The 11,803-nt window shown below is 38.3% G+C and overlaps 1 protein-coding gene across 1 annotated transcript in view; it reads right to left on the bottom strand.

Annotated features, from left to right (window-relative positions):
- Positions 1 to 11,803, bottom strand: part of ALMS1 (ALMS1 centrosome and basal body associated protein) — a 303,819-nt gene that overhangs the window by 194,748 nt on the left and 97,268 nt on the right. The window contains exons 5-7 of the mRNA XM_042782512.1: positions 8,609 to 10,332; positions 8,236 to 8,354; positions 645 to 804 (exon numbers count right to left, since the gene is read on the bottom strand). Coding sequence (XP_042638446.1) covers positions 645 to 804; positions 8,236 to 8,354; positions 8,609 to 10,332 — 2,003 coding nt within the window. The remainder of the gene's footprint in view (positions 1 to 644; positions 805 to 8,235; positions 8,355 to 8,608; positions 10,333 to 11,803) is intronic.

The following is an 11,803-nucleotide window of genomic DNA, read 5'->3' as shown; positions in this document are numbered from 1 at the left end:
CACCAGTAGTGTATGAGAGTCCCAATCTCTCCACAACCTCGCCAGCATTTGTTATTTTCTGTCTTGTTGAACTTTGCTACTAGTGGTGGAGCAAGATGGTATCTCATTGTTGTTTTGATTTGCATCTCTCTAATACCTGCTAATCCTTTTAACTCATCCTTACGGGTCGGTGGGATCTCCTACTCACTTCAACATAAATTCTAAGCTTTCACCAAGCTTCAAACCCCCTAATTTACCTCCAGTACACATCTCCCTCAGGAGGTAACACTGCTTTCTACTTCAAGACTAAGCTCTCTCTATTTCCTAGCCTAATACTTATTTGCATCCACTCTTGTCCTTTTCTCCAGGTATTAAATTAGTTCCTTTATCCATCTGAGTCATAGAAAGGAATAGCAACAAACTGAATCTAGTATCAGACTCCCCTATGTAATTCATGTTTAAACATTGTCATAGAGAATACAATAAAAAATTAAATCAGTTCATCTAATCAAAAGAAATCTGGGTATTTATAAACACATATAATCCAAAGAATTAACATTACTTCAGGAGTCTAAAAATAAAAAATTAGTTAGCATAGCAAGATATTTTTTTTAACAATCTAGCTGCCCTAAGAAAGACATTTATTACCTCCTTTTTCCACATACCTGCTAAATGTCTGAGAGTCTTTGGCACAGTCTCAGGAGACACTCTCAACATTCTGAGATCTGATGAGTGATATGCTGGCTCTCTGGCTGCTCCATGAGTAACAAATGGAGGTAATGTAGATGGAAAAGACCGATTAATGTCCAAATTAGAGTGACCTACCTATGAAAAATGGAATGGAAACAAAATATTAATTTCAGACTCCAGCTGCTTCAAAACAACCCTCCTTTTTATGAAAATAAATATTGTACACTTATACCAGTTAACATGATATACTCAAGTCTCCTGAATTCATCTATCAGTCGGATCATTTTTGGTTAATTCCATGAAAGGTGTATAAATTCTTCAGGGTTCCTAGAAGGCTGGCTATATAGTATAAATAGTTCAGACTGTAGGTTTAAAGTGTTTTTACTCAGAAGTTTGCTCCTTATAATACTATGATTATTGAAGGATATAAACTATAGTATCATTCCCGTCATGCTCTTTTTCTTCTTTTTCCTGCCCCAGAGAAAGGGGTATGCTATTAGGAGGAAACGGGTAAGGAGGAAAGACAGAACAGAAACACTTTCTAGAAATGTTAATGAAAAAAAATAATAGCATCATGGAACTCTATCTGTGATCGGTTACCAAAAATGTATTTGCCCTCAAATTTCTTGAATTAATAGTGGTGGTGGTATTGTGTACCACTGAATAGATTCTGAATCATATGTGACCCTATAGAACAGAATACAACTGTCCCATAGGGTATCCTATGCTGTAATCTTTATGGAAGGAGATCAACAGGCCTTTTCTTCCAGAGTGGCTGGTGGCTTCAAATGACCAACCTGTCAGTTAGCAGCAGAACACTTAACCACTGCACCACCAGGATGCCTCTGAAACAAAGGCAATGTTGAATAGAAACTGATTGTGAAGTTAGCTGACTGCTAAAGAAGATAGTTCCTAAAGTTTTATCAGATCCCAAGAGATCCTTGTCAGAAAAAAAAATAGAAACATAAATGTACACAACTTTTCACCAAATTCATAGTATACTCTCTGACAAAAGAATACATCACTTTTAGTCTCTTTATTTTCCTAAAAGGATAATTCCGATGATGCCCACTCATGAAAGAGTCTAATGCACATAAGAATAAATTTTTGTGAGTGGCCATCTAAGATTTGACTATTGGTTTCTCCCTATCCAGAACAAAGATGAGTGAAGAAAAATCAAAGACACAGGAAAGAATTAGTCCAAAGAACTAATGGACCCTGTGAACCCCACGACCTTAAGACCAGAACTAGATGGTGCCCAGCTACCACTGTCAGTCACTCAGAAAGGGATCAGAATAGGAGATCCTGGATAGAGTGGGAAAAAATGTGGAACAAAATTCAAAATCATAAAAAGGACCAGGCTTACTGGTCTGATAGAGACTGATGAGATCCTCAAGACTATGACTCTTCAAGCCTGGAACTGAACTTCTGTGGCTTCTAGCAAACAATAAGCCGACAAGATGAACCTTTATACCAGATAGGTACATGCCTTAGAACAACCAACCATGGGATATCAGAAGGCTGCATCTGCACAGGAAGACAATTCAGAGGGCAGGAATGCATAGTATGGTAGGTAAGGTGATTTGTCAACTTGGCTGGGTCTGGTTTTGAGTGGCTGAGCAGCTGGCTGTGTTATTCCTTATGATGAGACTGGTAATCAACTCCATGGTGGAATCTACTATGAGCAGCTGAGTAGCTGACTTACGAATGTGGTCAGCTTCCCGTATATAAGAAAACACTTTGAGAAAGGTCTTGAGCTTCTTAGTACATCTGGATCCTGCATTTGGCTGAGTCTTTATCTCAGTTGCCTGCCATGTTGTCTGCCAATCTTGAGACTGTTTCTGGACTTGAACCGGTGGCTTGCCATGTTGCTTGATAATTTTGGGACTGTGTCATTTTACTTGTCGACTTTGGGATTGGCAGCCCCACCAGTCAGCAGCTGTCTGAGTTAAGAGAAGCCTCCAGTTTTAGTGGGTCGGAAGCAAGAGGCAGAGCTGAAGCCCAAGGTCGAGGGACTTTCACCCAGTCCTTAGAGCTGACACTTTGAACTTGGACTTCTAGCCTCCTAAACTTTAAAAAAGAATAAACTCCTGTTTGTTAAAGCCATCCACTTGTGCTATTTCTGTTATAGCAGCACTAAACTAAAACACACAGAAAAGGACACAGGGAAAGGGTAACCACAGGAAAGAGAGCTGTTACGTTATGGGGATTGCAATCTGTATCATGAAACAAAATGTGTATGAACTGTTGAATGAAAAATGAACTTGTTCTGTAAATTTTCACCCACAATTAAAAAAAAAAAGGAAAGAAAATCAAAGACACACACAAAAAAAACAATCAGAATAATCAGTCCAAAGGGCTAACGGGCCATGTGAATTCCAGCCTCTATGACCCTGATACTAGAAGAACTAGATGGTGCCTGGTTACCACGCCAGACTGCCTTGTAAGGGATAACAATAGGAGGTCCCTGATAGAGTGGGAGAAAAATATACAACAAGCCTCAAAATCATAGAACAGATCAGGCTTACTGATGAAGAATGGTGGAACCCTTGAGATCTTGGCCCTTAGACACCCTTCAGCCTGGAAATCACCTCCATTGCTCAACTTTCAGCTGGACAATAGACAAGCCTATGCAGTGAATAACACCAGGGAAGTACACACTCATTAAAATAATCAACCATACCAGATGAAAAGGGCAGCACTTGCCCAGGAACAAAGCTAAGAAGGGAGGAAGGGATAGGAAAGAAGGATGAAGGGAAATGGTACACGCAGGGAGGAGGTGGGAAGAGTGCTGCTACATTGTGGGGATTGCAATGAATGTCACAAAACAAAATGCATATGAATGGAAAAACAATTTTCTCTGTAAACTTTCACCCAAATCACACATACAAAAAAAAGACAGGAAAATAAATAAATAAATAAATTTTTCTCTATTTTTTATTACAGTGACCCCCCCCCACTGTGTGCAGTGTTGAACTAATATCAGAAAGGATGCAGAGAGTGGAAATAAATAAATATTCTACTTCCACAGTCCATACAGGTTTCTCTAGACCAATAGTTCTCAACTAGGGGGACACTTTGCCTCCTTTCCCATAAGGAAGATCTTATGACAGGGGTTGTTACTGGCATCTAGCAGAGAGAGGCCAAGGATGCTGCTAAACATCTTATAGTACATAAAGAAAGCCCCCACAACAAAGAATTATCTATTCCATAGCATTGAAAAGTCCTAAGGTTCAGAAACTCTATCTTAGACTGTGGTAGTTAGGGTTGTGTGTCAACTTGGCTGGGCTGTGGTTTTAAGTGGCTTGACAGATGTATATAGTTATTCCCCATGATGAGACAATCATCACCACCATGGTGGAATATTCTGTGAGCATCTACATAGTTAAGAGGAGTTGCCTTTGGGTTGTGGCCTGCTTCTAGTATACATGGAAGAGCTTTGGGAAAAGTTTCTAGTTTTCTGTCACATTTAGATGCAGTCTGCTTGTAAAAAGATTTATAGTTTTGGGGAAAAAAAAAAAATATATATATATAATATAAAACAAAACAAAAAAAAAAGATTTACAGCTTTGAAAACGCTATGGAGCAGTTCTACTCTGCCCTTATGTGGGTCCCTTTGAGGTAGAATGGAATCCACGGCAATGGGATACTTTACCCCATTTCATATACTAATGTATGGGAGGAAGGAAGGAAAATCTAAGTAGTCAAGCTCCCTGAGAGCAAGTTGAATTATGTTTTAAAAAAATTACTTTTGTATCTGACTTTTTTATTGGCTTTAGGGAGCCTGGTGGCACAACAAGGGAGCTCTGGTGACATAGTACCTAAGGCATTTGACGACTAACCAGAAGGTTGGCAGTTCAAACCTACCAGCCACTCCACTGAAGGGAAACAAGGCAATCTACTTCTGATAAGATTTACTGCCTCAGAAAAACAAAGGGGGTTGCTATGAGTCAGAATCAACCCAACGGCAGTGACTTTGGTCTTTTTTCTTTTTTTAAAATTTTGATTGTGATTTGGGTGAAAGTTTACAGAGCAAATTCACTGTTTATCCAGCAGCTCACATACACTTTGTCTTGTGACACTGACTACAATTTACCACAATGGAACTGGCCTATTTTCTTTTGGTGGCACAATGGCTAATTGCTTGGCTGCTAATCGAAAGGATGGCAGCTGGAATCCACACTATGACTCCACGAGAGAAAGAACTTAGTGATCTGCTTCTGTAAAGATTACAGCCTAGGAAACCATATGAGGAAGTTCTATTCTGTCACACGGAGCCACTATGAGTCAAAAATCAACTCAACAGAACCTAACAACAATAATATTGGCATTAAGTAACTTCAAGATCATTGGATAGAGCTAAGAGTGAAGGAAAATACAGGAAACAGTAGCAGCATTCTCCCTAGACTGAAAGAAGAAACTTAAGGCTATAGTTAAGAGTAGACAAAATTTAGAACAGTGCTCAAAGTTAATTTTAGTGAATCACTATTAACTGAATTGTCGTTGTTGTTGGGTGCCAATTCATATGGTTCCAACTCATAGCAACCCTATGTACAGCAAAACAAAATACTGCCTAGTTCTCTGCCAGCTTAACAACTATTGCTCTTTTTAAACCTATCATTGCAGCCATTGTGTTAATCTACCTCACTGAGGATCTTCCTCTTTTTTGCTGACTCTCTACGAAGCATGACGTCCTGTTCCAGGGACTGGTTCCTCATGTCTGAATATATATCTTCATTTATTTAAATATATTTTATTTACAAGAAAAGTTAATGCAAGTCACATAAGTAGTAGTATAAAAACAATTAGAAACTCTAACTTTAAAATTGATCATAATTTTGTTTTTTAATTCTTATGGAAACTGACTAAACAAGCTCTTTCAAGCCTTCACCCTTGTCATAATAATGCAAATTTTTGGCTTGCCTGCGTGCAGTTTTGCTGTCACTAAAGAATTAGCTAAATAGGGAGGAAGTTTATGGTACAGTGGTTAAGTACACAAATAAGATTAGATTCAAATCCTGGTTCCCTTACTTGCTGAATGAGCAAGTTCCTTAACCCTCTTAAGTCCCAGTTGTAAGATGGGGATGATAATAGTACATACTTACCTAATAGGCCTGGCCAAAAGATTAAAGGAATTGATGTATACTGTAAACTTCTTAACACAGTATTCAAGCAGAGTGTAAGCACTAGCTATCATTTTCATCCCCACTGTTATTAGAATTAAACAATGGCTATTTAGAATATTGAAAAAAATAAAGCTAATCTGGTTTTCTGCATTAAATTTTATATGAAGTGGGTAAATTATAACTAAAAGGTAAAGTAGATCACAGTATCTTTGTTCATTTTCTCTTATAAACAGTCTAAATAAATTAAAAGGTCTAAATATGCTTGCAACCTAAACTAGTGGTTTTTCAATGACCAATCTTACACGGGAGAAAATAAAAACAAAAAAGCAAAGTAATATTACTGAGTATCTACTATGCGCCTGGCCTTCTATTAAGCACACCACATATATTATATCTAAGTGTAATTAATGGACAATTAGATATAAGGATCTATTTAAGCTCAGAGTTGATAGTATTCAGATGAAAGAGGATGGAAATGGCACCAGAGAAGCAATAAAGCTATGGACCCAAAGATCCAGGCAAGGCAGCTTTACATATAAGAAAGGTAGACACATGCAGGGGACATCAAGCTCAATTGGCATAACATACTATACAAAACACTGGTCCACCTCCTACTTTGGCGAGTAGCGACTGGGACCTTAAAAGCTAGGAAGTTGCCATCTAGATGCAACAACGGGTCTCTCCTCGTCAAGAAGAAAGAAGAAAACCAAAATTAATGGAAACAATCAGTCCTAGCGACTGGTACACCATCTGATCTGCAACCTATACAACTATGAGACCAGAAGAACTAGATGGTGCCCAGCTACCACTGCCATCCACTTGGAAGGGATGTAGGAGATCCTGCATAAAGAGGGAGAACAATGTGGAACAAAACTCAAAATCATTTGGAGGCAAAAAAAAAAAGAAGGTGGGGACCAGGTTTGCTGGTCCAATAGAGCCTGGTGTAACCACTGAGACTATGGCCCCTAGCTGCCCTTCAGGTCTGGAATTGAACCCACAACTGTGGTTTCCAGCCAAACAAAGTACAGGCATGTGAGTTAAACATTCACCTCAAGTAGACACATGCCCTGGAGAGAACAATCATGGGAGAAGGAAGGGCTGCTTATGCACAGGGAGATAGCTCAGGGTGCAGAAGAGTATGAAGGGATGGACACTGGGAGGAGGTAACTATGGGGAGGAAGTGGGAGGGGAGCTGCTGCATTGTAAATTTTGGTCAATGACATGAGACAAAGTATATGTGAACTGCTGTATGAAAAGTGAATTTACCCTGTAAATCTTCACCCAAATCCTAATAAAAAAAAGAAAGGTAGACACAGTAGTTTTGCAATACACAGAGTCACCATTTTCTAGTACACACATAATGATAAGAATGATATAAATAGAGAGTAGAAGAGAATGTGTACATATATATGGGTATGATCCTCATTCGGAAAGTGTTAGTTGTTCCCTTTGGTGACACTAACTAGTTTTGGCATTAAGCATCGCAGTGTCCTTCCTGCACAATACAGTGGTTTTTCAAGATACCTCCAAAGTAAAATCTTTCCAAACCTTCTAAACAGAAACACTTGGACTATTCCATGGCCTAGTCTAAGGGCTGTACATTGAAGGCAAGCGGGGGCGGGAACCCACAATCATGTAAATGAGTCTTAACACAAGGAACTCTGGTGGTACAGTGGTAAAATAAAGCATGTGGCTTAAGTTACCCAAAAGGCTGGCAATTCGAACCCATCAGCTCCCTGGAAGAAAGATGAGGCAGTCTGCTTCAGTAAAGATTTACAGCCTTAGAAACCCTGCAGGGGCAGTTGTAGTCTGTTCTATAGGGTGTTTTGAGCTGGAATCAACTCAATGGCAGTGGATTTTTTTTTTTTTTTTAATCTTAATATCATAAAGATTTCTGCTGGCACACCTTAGGAGCAAAAAGATGCCTCCAAACAAAAGGGCTTGAAGCTCCAGAGGATACCTTTTCTAAGATATCACAGAACTCATTAAGTCTTATGATCTATGAAACACAAACATTTCTTTTATGCTAACCTCTAACAAATCAAGGGGGAATATTCCTGGGTAACACAAAACAAATTACAAGTTGGTACTAGAGGATATGTATGGACCACTGACACTCATTCCCGTTATTCAACTAAAATTTTCTTTTCCCCACCTCATAAGAAAAGTCAAATAGAAAGAATTTATAGGCTCTTCAAAATTGCTATCTTCCATAGATAGTAATAAAAGCAGGCTGCCAGTGCAAAGCTGCACCCTATAAATCTCTAGATTATCAAACAATTTTTCTACAGCTACTAGTTCAATGTACTCAACAGTCAAGTCACTTTGGTCACATGCCTGGCAAACAGAAAAAAATAAAAACAAGTAATACAACTACTTCCTGAAACAGTATTAAGAGAAGACCATGTTTCTTCCAACTCTCATTTTCATTGTGTCTCACCTCTTTCAGTAGTTTAGCAACTCCTTCATTGGCCACAACTGTATGCTCATCATGCATACGGCATTCAGTATCTTTATCCCGAATAATGATGTCAGACTCAGCCTTCCCCAGTAGGCGATCTACAAAATATGAGTCATTTTGCATAAATATATGTACAGTAAAACTGAACTTGGCTTCCACAGGCTGAGGAATTTCATCCCGGCCTACGTTAGCTTTCAGCAATGTCTCTTGGTAGACTATAATTTGTGATGGTCACTGGCCAATGGTAAAGCACCTTGTGATTTTTCATGACTTGTCACCAAGTTTGCTGAATAGCTGCTTCCCACACCTGCAGAATGATTGGCAATAAAGTTACTAGAGTTTACATCCTTACCCAAAATATAGTTTGATGAATCTGCAACTTCTTTAGAGCTTTGTTCCTTTAATCCTTGTAAAACCAAAGAATCTGAAGTTGATACTTTCATTGGATCAGTGGTTGAATATTCTATCTTCTCTGCAAGATCAAGAGCAGGAACAGACTTTATCTTGTCAATGGGAAGAAATGGTTCATTGCCAATGTCAACCTGAATTAAAGCTGGCTGTGTTTTGTCAACACCAACAGTCTGTTTGTGAAAAGATTTTTCACTAAAAGGAGATGACTTAAACTCTGGAGTGAGCATTTCCTGAGGAGCATTAGAGTGTGATTGTGAATCAAGATTCCAGTACAGGGAACTATCATCAACACCTTTTCTATGCAACAATGGTTCTGAAGCTGCTGGTTCAAATACTCCAGGAGTGGACTGATAGCGTGGATGACTAAGCTGATCGAGTAAAGATTTTTCATTATTATAAATTGATAGGGAAAGATTTTTTGGTTTTCTTTCTTGGCTGTCTTTTGTTAAAAATTTATTGATATCAGTTTGGATTTCATTTATTGTATTCTCTTTCTTTGATGGCTCAATAGAGGCAATAACAGCTTCAAAGGCTACATTTTCAGTGGCATCAACACTTTTTCCACCAAAAGTAGAGGTTTCCTTTTGGATTTTTAGCTCTTGAATATACTGTTGCTCTGTTATCTCACCCAAGTTGGATTTAACAGTCTGAACAGGACCACCAGAAACTTCTATTTCAGAGGTATATTCCTTGGAGAGTATATATGTTTCTGAAACTTTTACAGAATTATCAGGAACAACAACATTCCCAGTATGCTGTATCTCTGAAGATAGTAAGTTATTTCTAGTCACCTTTTGTTCAAAATGTTGAGATAATTCTTCCTCCTGATCTTCACTTTTCTCATGACCCTCCAAATAATCCAGTTTTTGTTTCGCCTCATTCTCAGCTGGAATCCTTAAAGAAGCACTCTCAAAATAATGGCTATCAGATGTCAAGGGAACCTCTTCTCCTCTTCTTTCCAACAAACAGTGCAAGAAAGAATTCAACATTTTATTATTAAAATGAGAAGCAACTTCATGTGGAAAGGAAACATGGTCCATACTGGCTGGACATCCTTTCGGATGGTGTGAGGCTCCATGTTTCCACCATGGCATATATGAACAAGGGACACCAAAAGTGTTACTTTCTTTGGAAATTTCATTTTCATCAATTGTATCAGATGAATCTGAAAAGGAATCATGGTCCATATTGTTGAAACATGTTTCTGTTGGCTGAAAAGCTTCCTGTTTCCCACACTGCATATATGAACAAGAAGCATCAAAGATATCACTTCCTTGGGTAGTTATGTTTTCATCACTTATATCAGATGAACTTGAAAAAGAAACTTGATCTTTATCAGCTAAACTGGTTTCTGGCTGCTGCACAACTTCTTGTGTCTTCAATGACATATATGAACAAAGAACATCATAACTCTCTGACTCTTTGGGGGTTTTCAGTTCATCAGCTGTATCAGATGAAATGGCCTCTTCATCATTCTCTTGTTGAGGAAGTAGAAGAGAGTGCGGAGACTCTACAACTGTACCACCTATAAGAGGGTGCTGAGATACACTAAAGCAGCTGTTAACTAAGTCTGAAGCTGCTTCTGAGGTTGCCTGGAACAAAGCTTCACTAACTTCTGATGGTCGAGAAAACAATTCAGTGTCTTCAGACCTATCAGGAATTCCCCTGAAAAGATACAATTAGAAGTAAATAAATAACATATTGAAAACATTTCATTCTTTAAATACTAACATGAAAAAATGCAAAACTGGTATATTTGAAAAGTGTGTTTTTGAAAAAACAAAGTTCTTCTAATTTCAAATTCCTTTAAGGTGGCTAATGACTAAACAATTTTTTGTAGCCAGAAGGTGAATTATCACAATAGCCCCCAGATATTTTCTCAACTTTATCTTAAATCACAAAGACACAGAATATTATTTTCATATTGCCAAATAAAAGATTCTTTAAATGAGAAATTCAAAATAGTCTTTGAAACTTTACTACGTAAATTGTTTAGTTTATCACCAACCATGAATTAATACTCATTTAACTTGCATTAATTAAATGAGCTCTGGTGGCGCACTGGTTAAAGCATTCAGCTGCTAACCAAAAGGTCAATGGTTTGAACCTACCACAGGAGAAAGATGAGGCAGTCTGTTTCTGTAAAGATTTACAGCCCTGGAAATCCTGTGGGAAGTATTACTGTCCTAAAGGTCTCTATCAGTCAGAATCAAGTTGATGGCAATGGGTTTGGCTTTGGTTTTAACTTGCACTATTCTTTTTATTAAAGGAGCTCTGGTGGTGCAGTGCCTAAAGCATCTGACTGCTAACCAGAAGGTGGAAGGTAAAACCTACTAGCTGCTCTGCAGAAGGAAGATGGGTCAATCTGCTTCTGTAGAGATTTACTACCTCAGAAATTCAAAGGCTAGAATTTACAGAAAACTCCAACACCTCAATAACAAAAAGACAAACAATCCAATTAAAAAATGGGCAGAAGACATGAATAGACACTTCACCAAGGAGGATAGTCAAGTGGCCAACAAACATATGAAGAAATGCTCACGATCATTAGCTATAAGAGAGATGAAAATCAAAACAACAATGAGGTACCATCTTGCTCCAGCACTAGTAGCAAAGTTCAACAAGACAGAAAATAACAAATGCTGGCAAGGTTGTGGAGACATTGGGATTCTCATGCACTGCTGGTAGGACTGTAAAATGGTACAACCACTGTGGAAAGCAGTATGGCGATTCCTTCAAAAGTTGGAAATAAAAATACCGCATGACCCAACCATTGTATTACTAGGTATATACCCTAAAGAAGTGATAGCCATGACAAGAACAGATATATGAACACCCATGTTCATCGCAGCACTATTTACAATAGCCAAAAGATGGAAACAACCTAGATGGCCATCAACTGAGGAATGGATAACCAAACTATGGTAAATACACACAATGGAATACTATGCAATGCTAAAGAATAATGTACAATCTGCAAAACACCACATAACGTGGATGAACTTGAAGGACATTATGCTGAGTGAAATAAGTCAATCACAAAAGGACAAATACTGTATTAGTCCGTTATTGTAAAAGTTAAGGAAAGGTTTATCTATAGAAGGAAATTTTCTTTGTTGGTTACCAGGGGTGGGAG

This window comes from Orycteropus afer, unplaced genomic scaffold, assembly GCF_000298275.1.
Source record: "Orycteropus afer afer isolate SDZICR_OR568_19922 unplaced genomic scaffold, OryAfe1.0 scaffold00354, whole genome shotgun sequence".
NCBI classification, from domain to species: domain Eukaryota; kingdom Metazoa; phylum Chordata; class Mammalia; order Tubulidentata; family Orycteropodidae; genus Orycteropus; species Orycteropus afer.
Note: the sequence above shows the minus strand (reverse complement) of the source record. Positions and strands in the feature narration are given on the sequence as shown.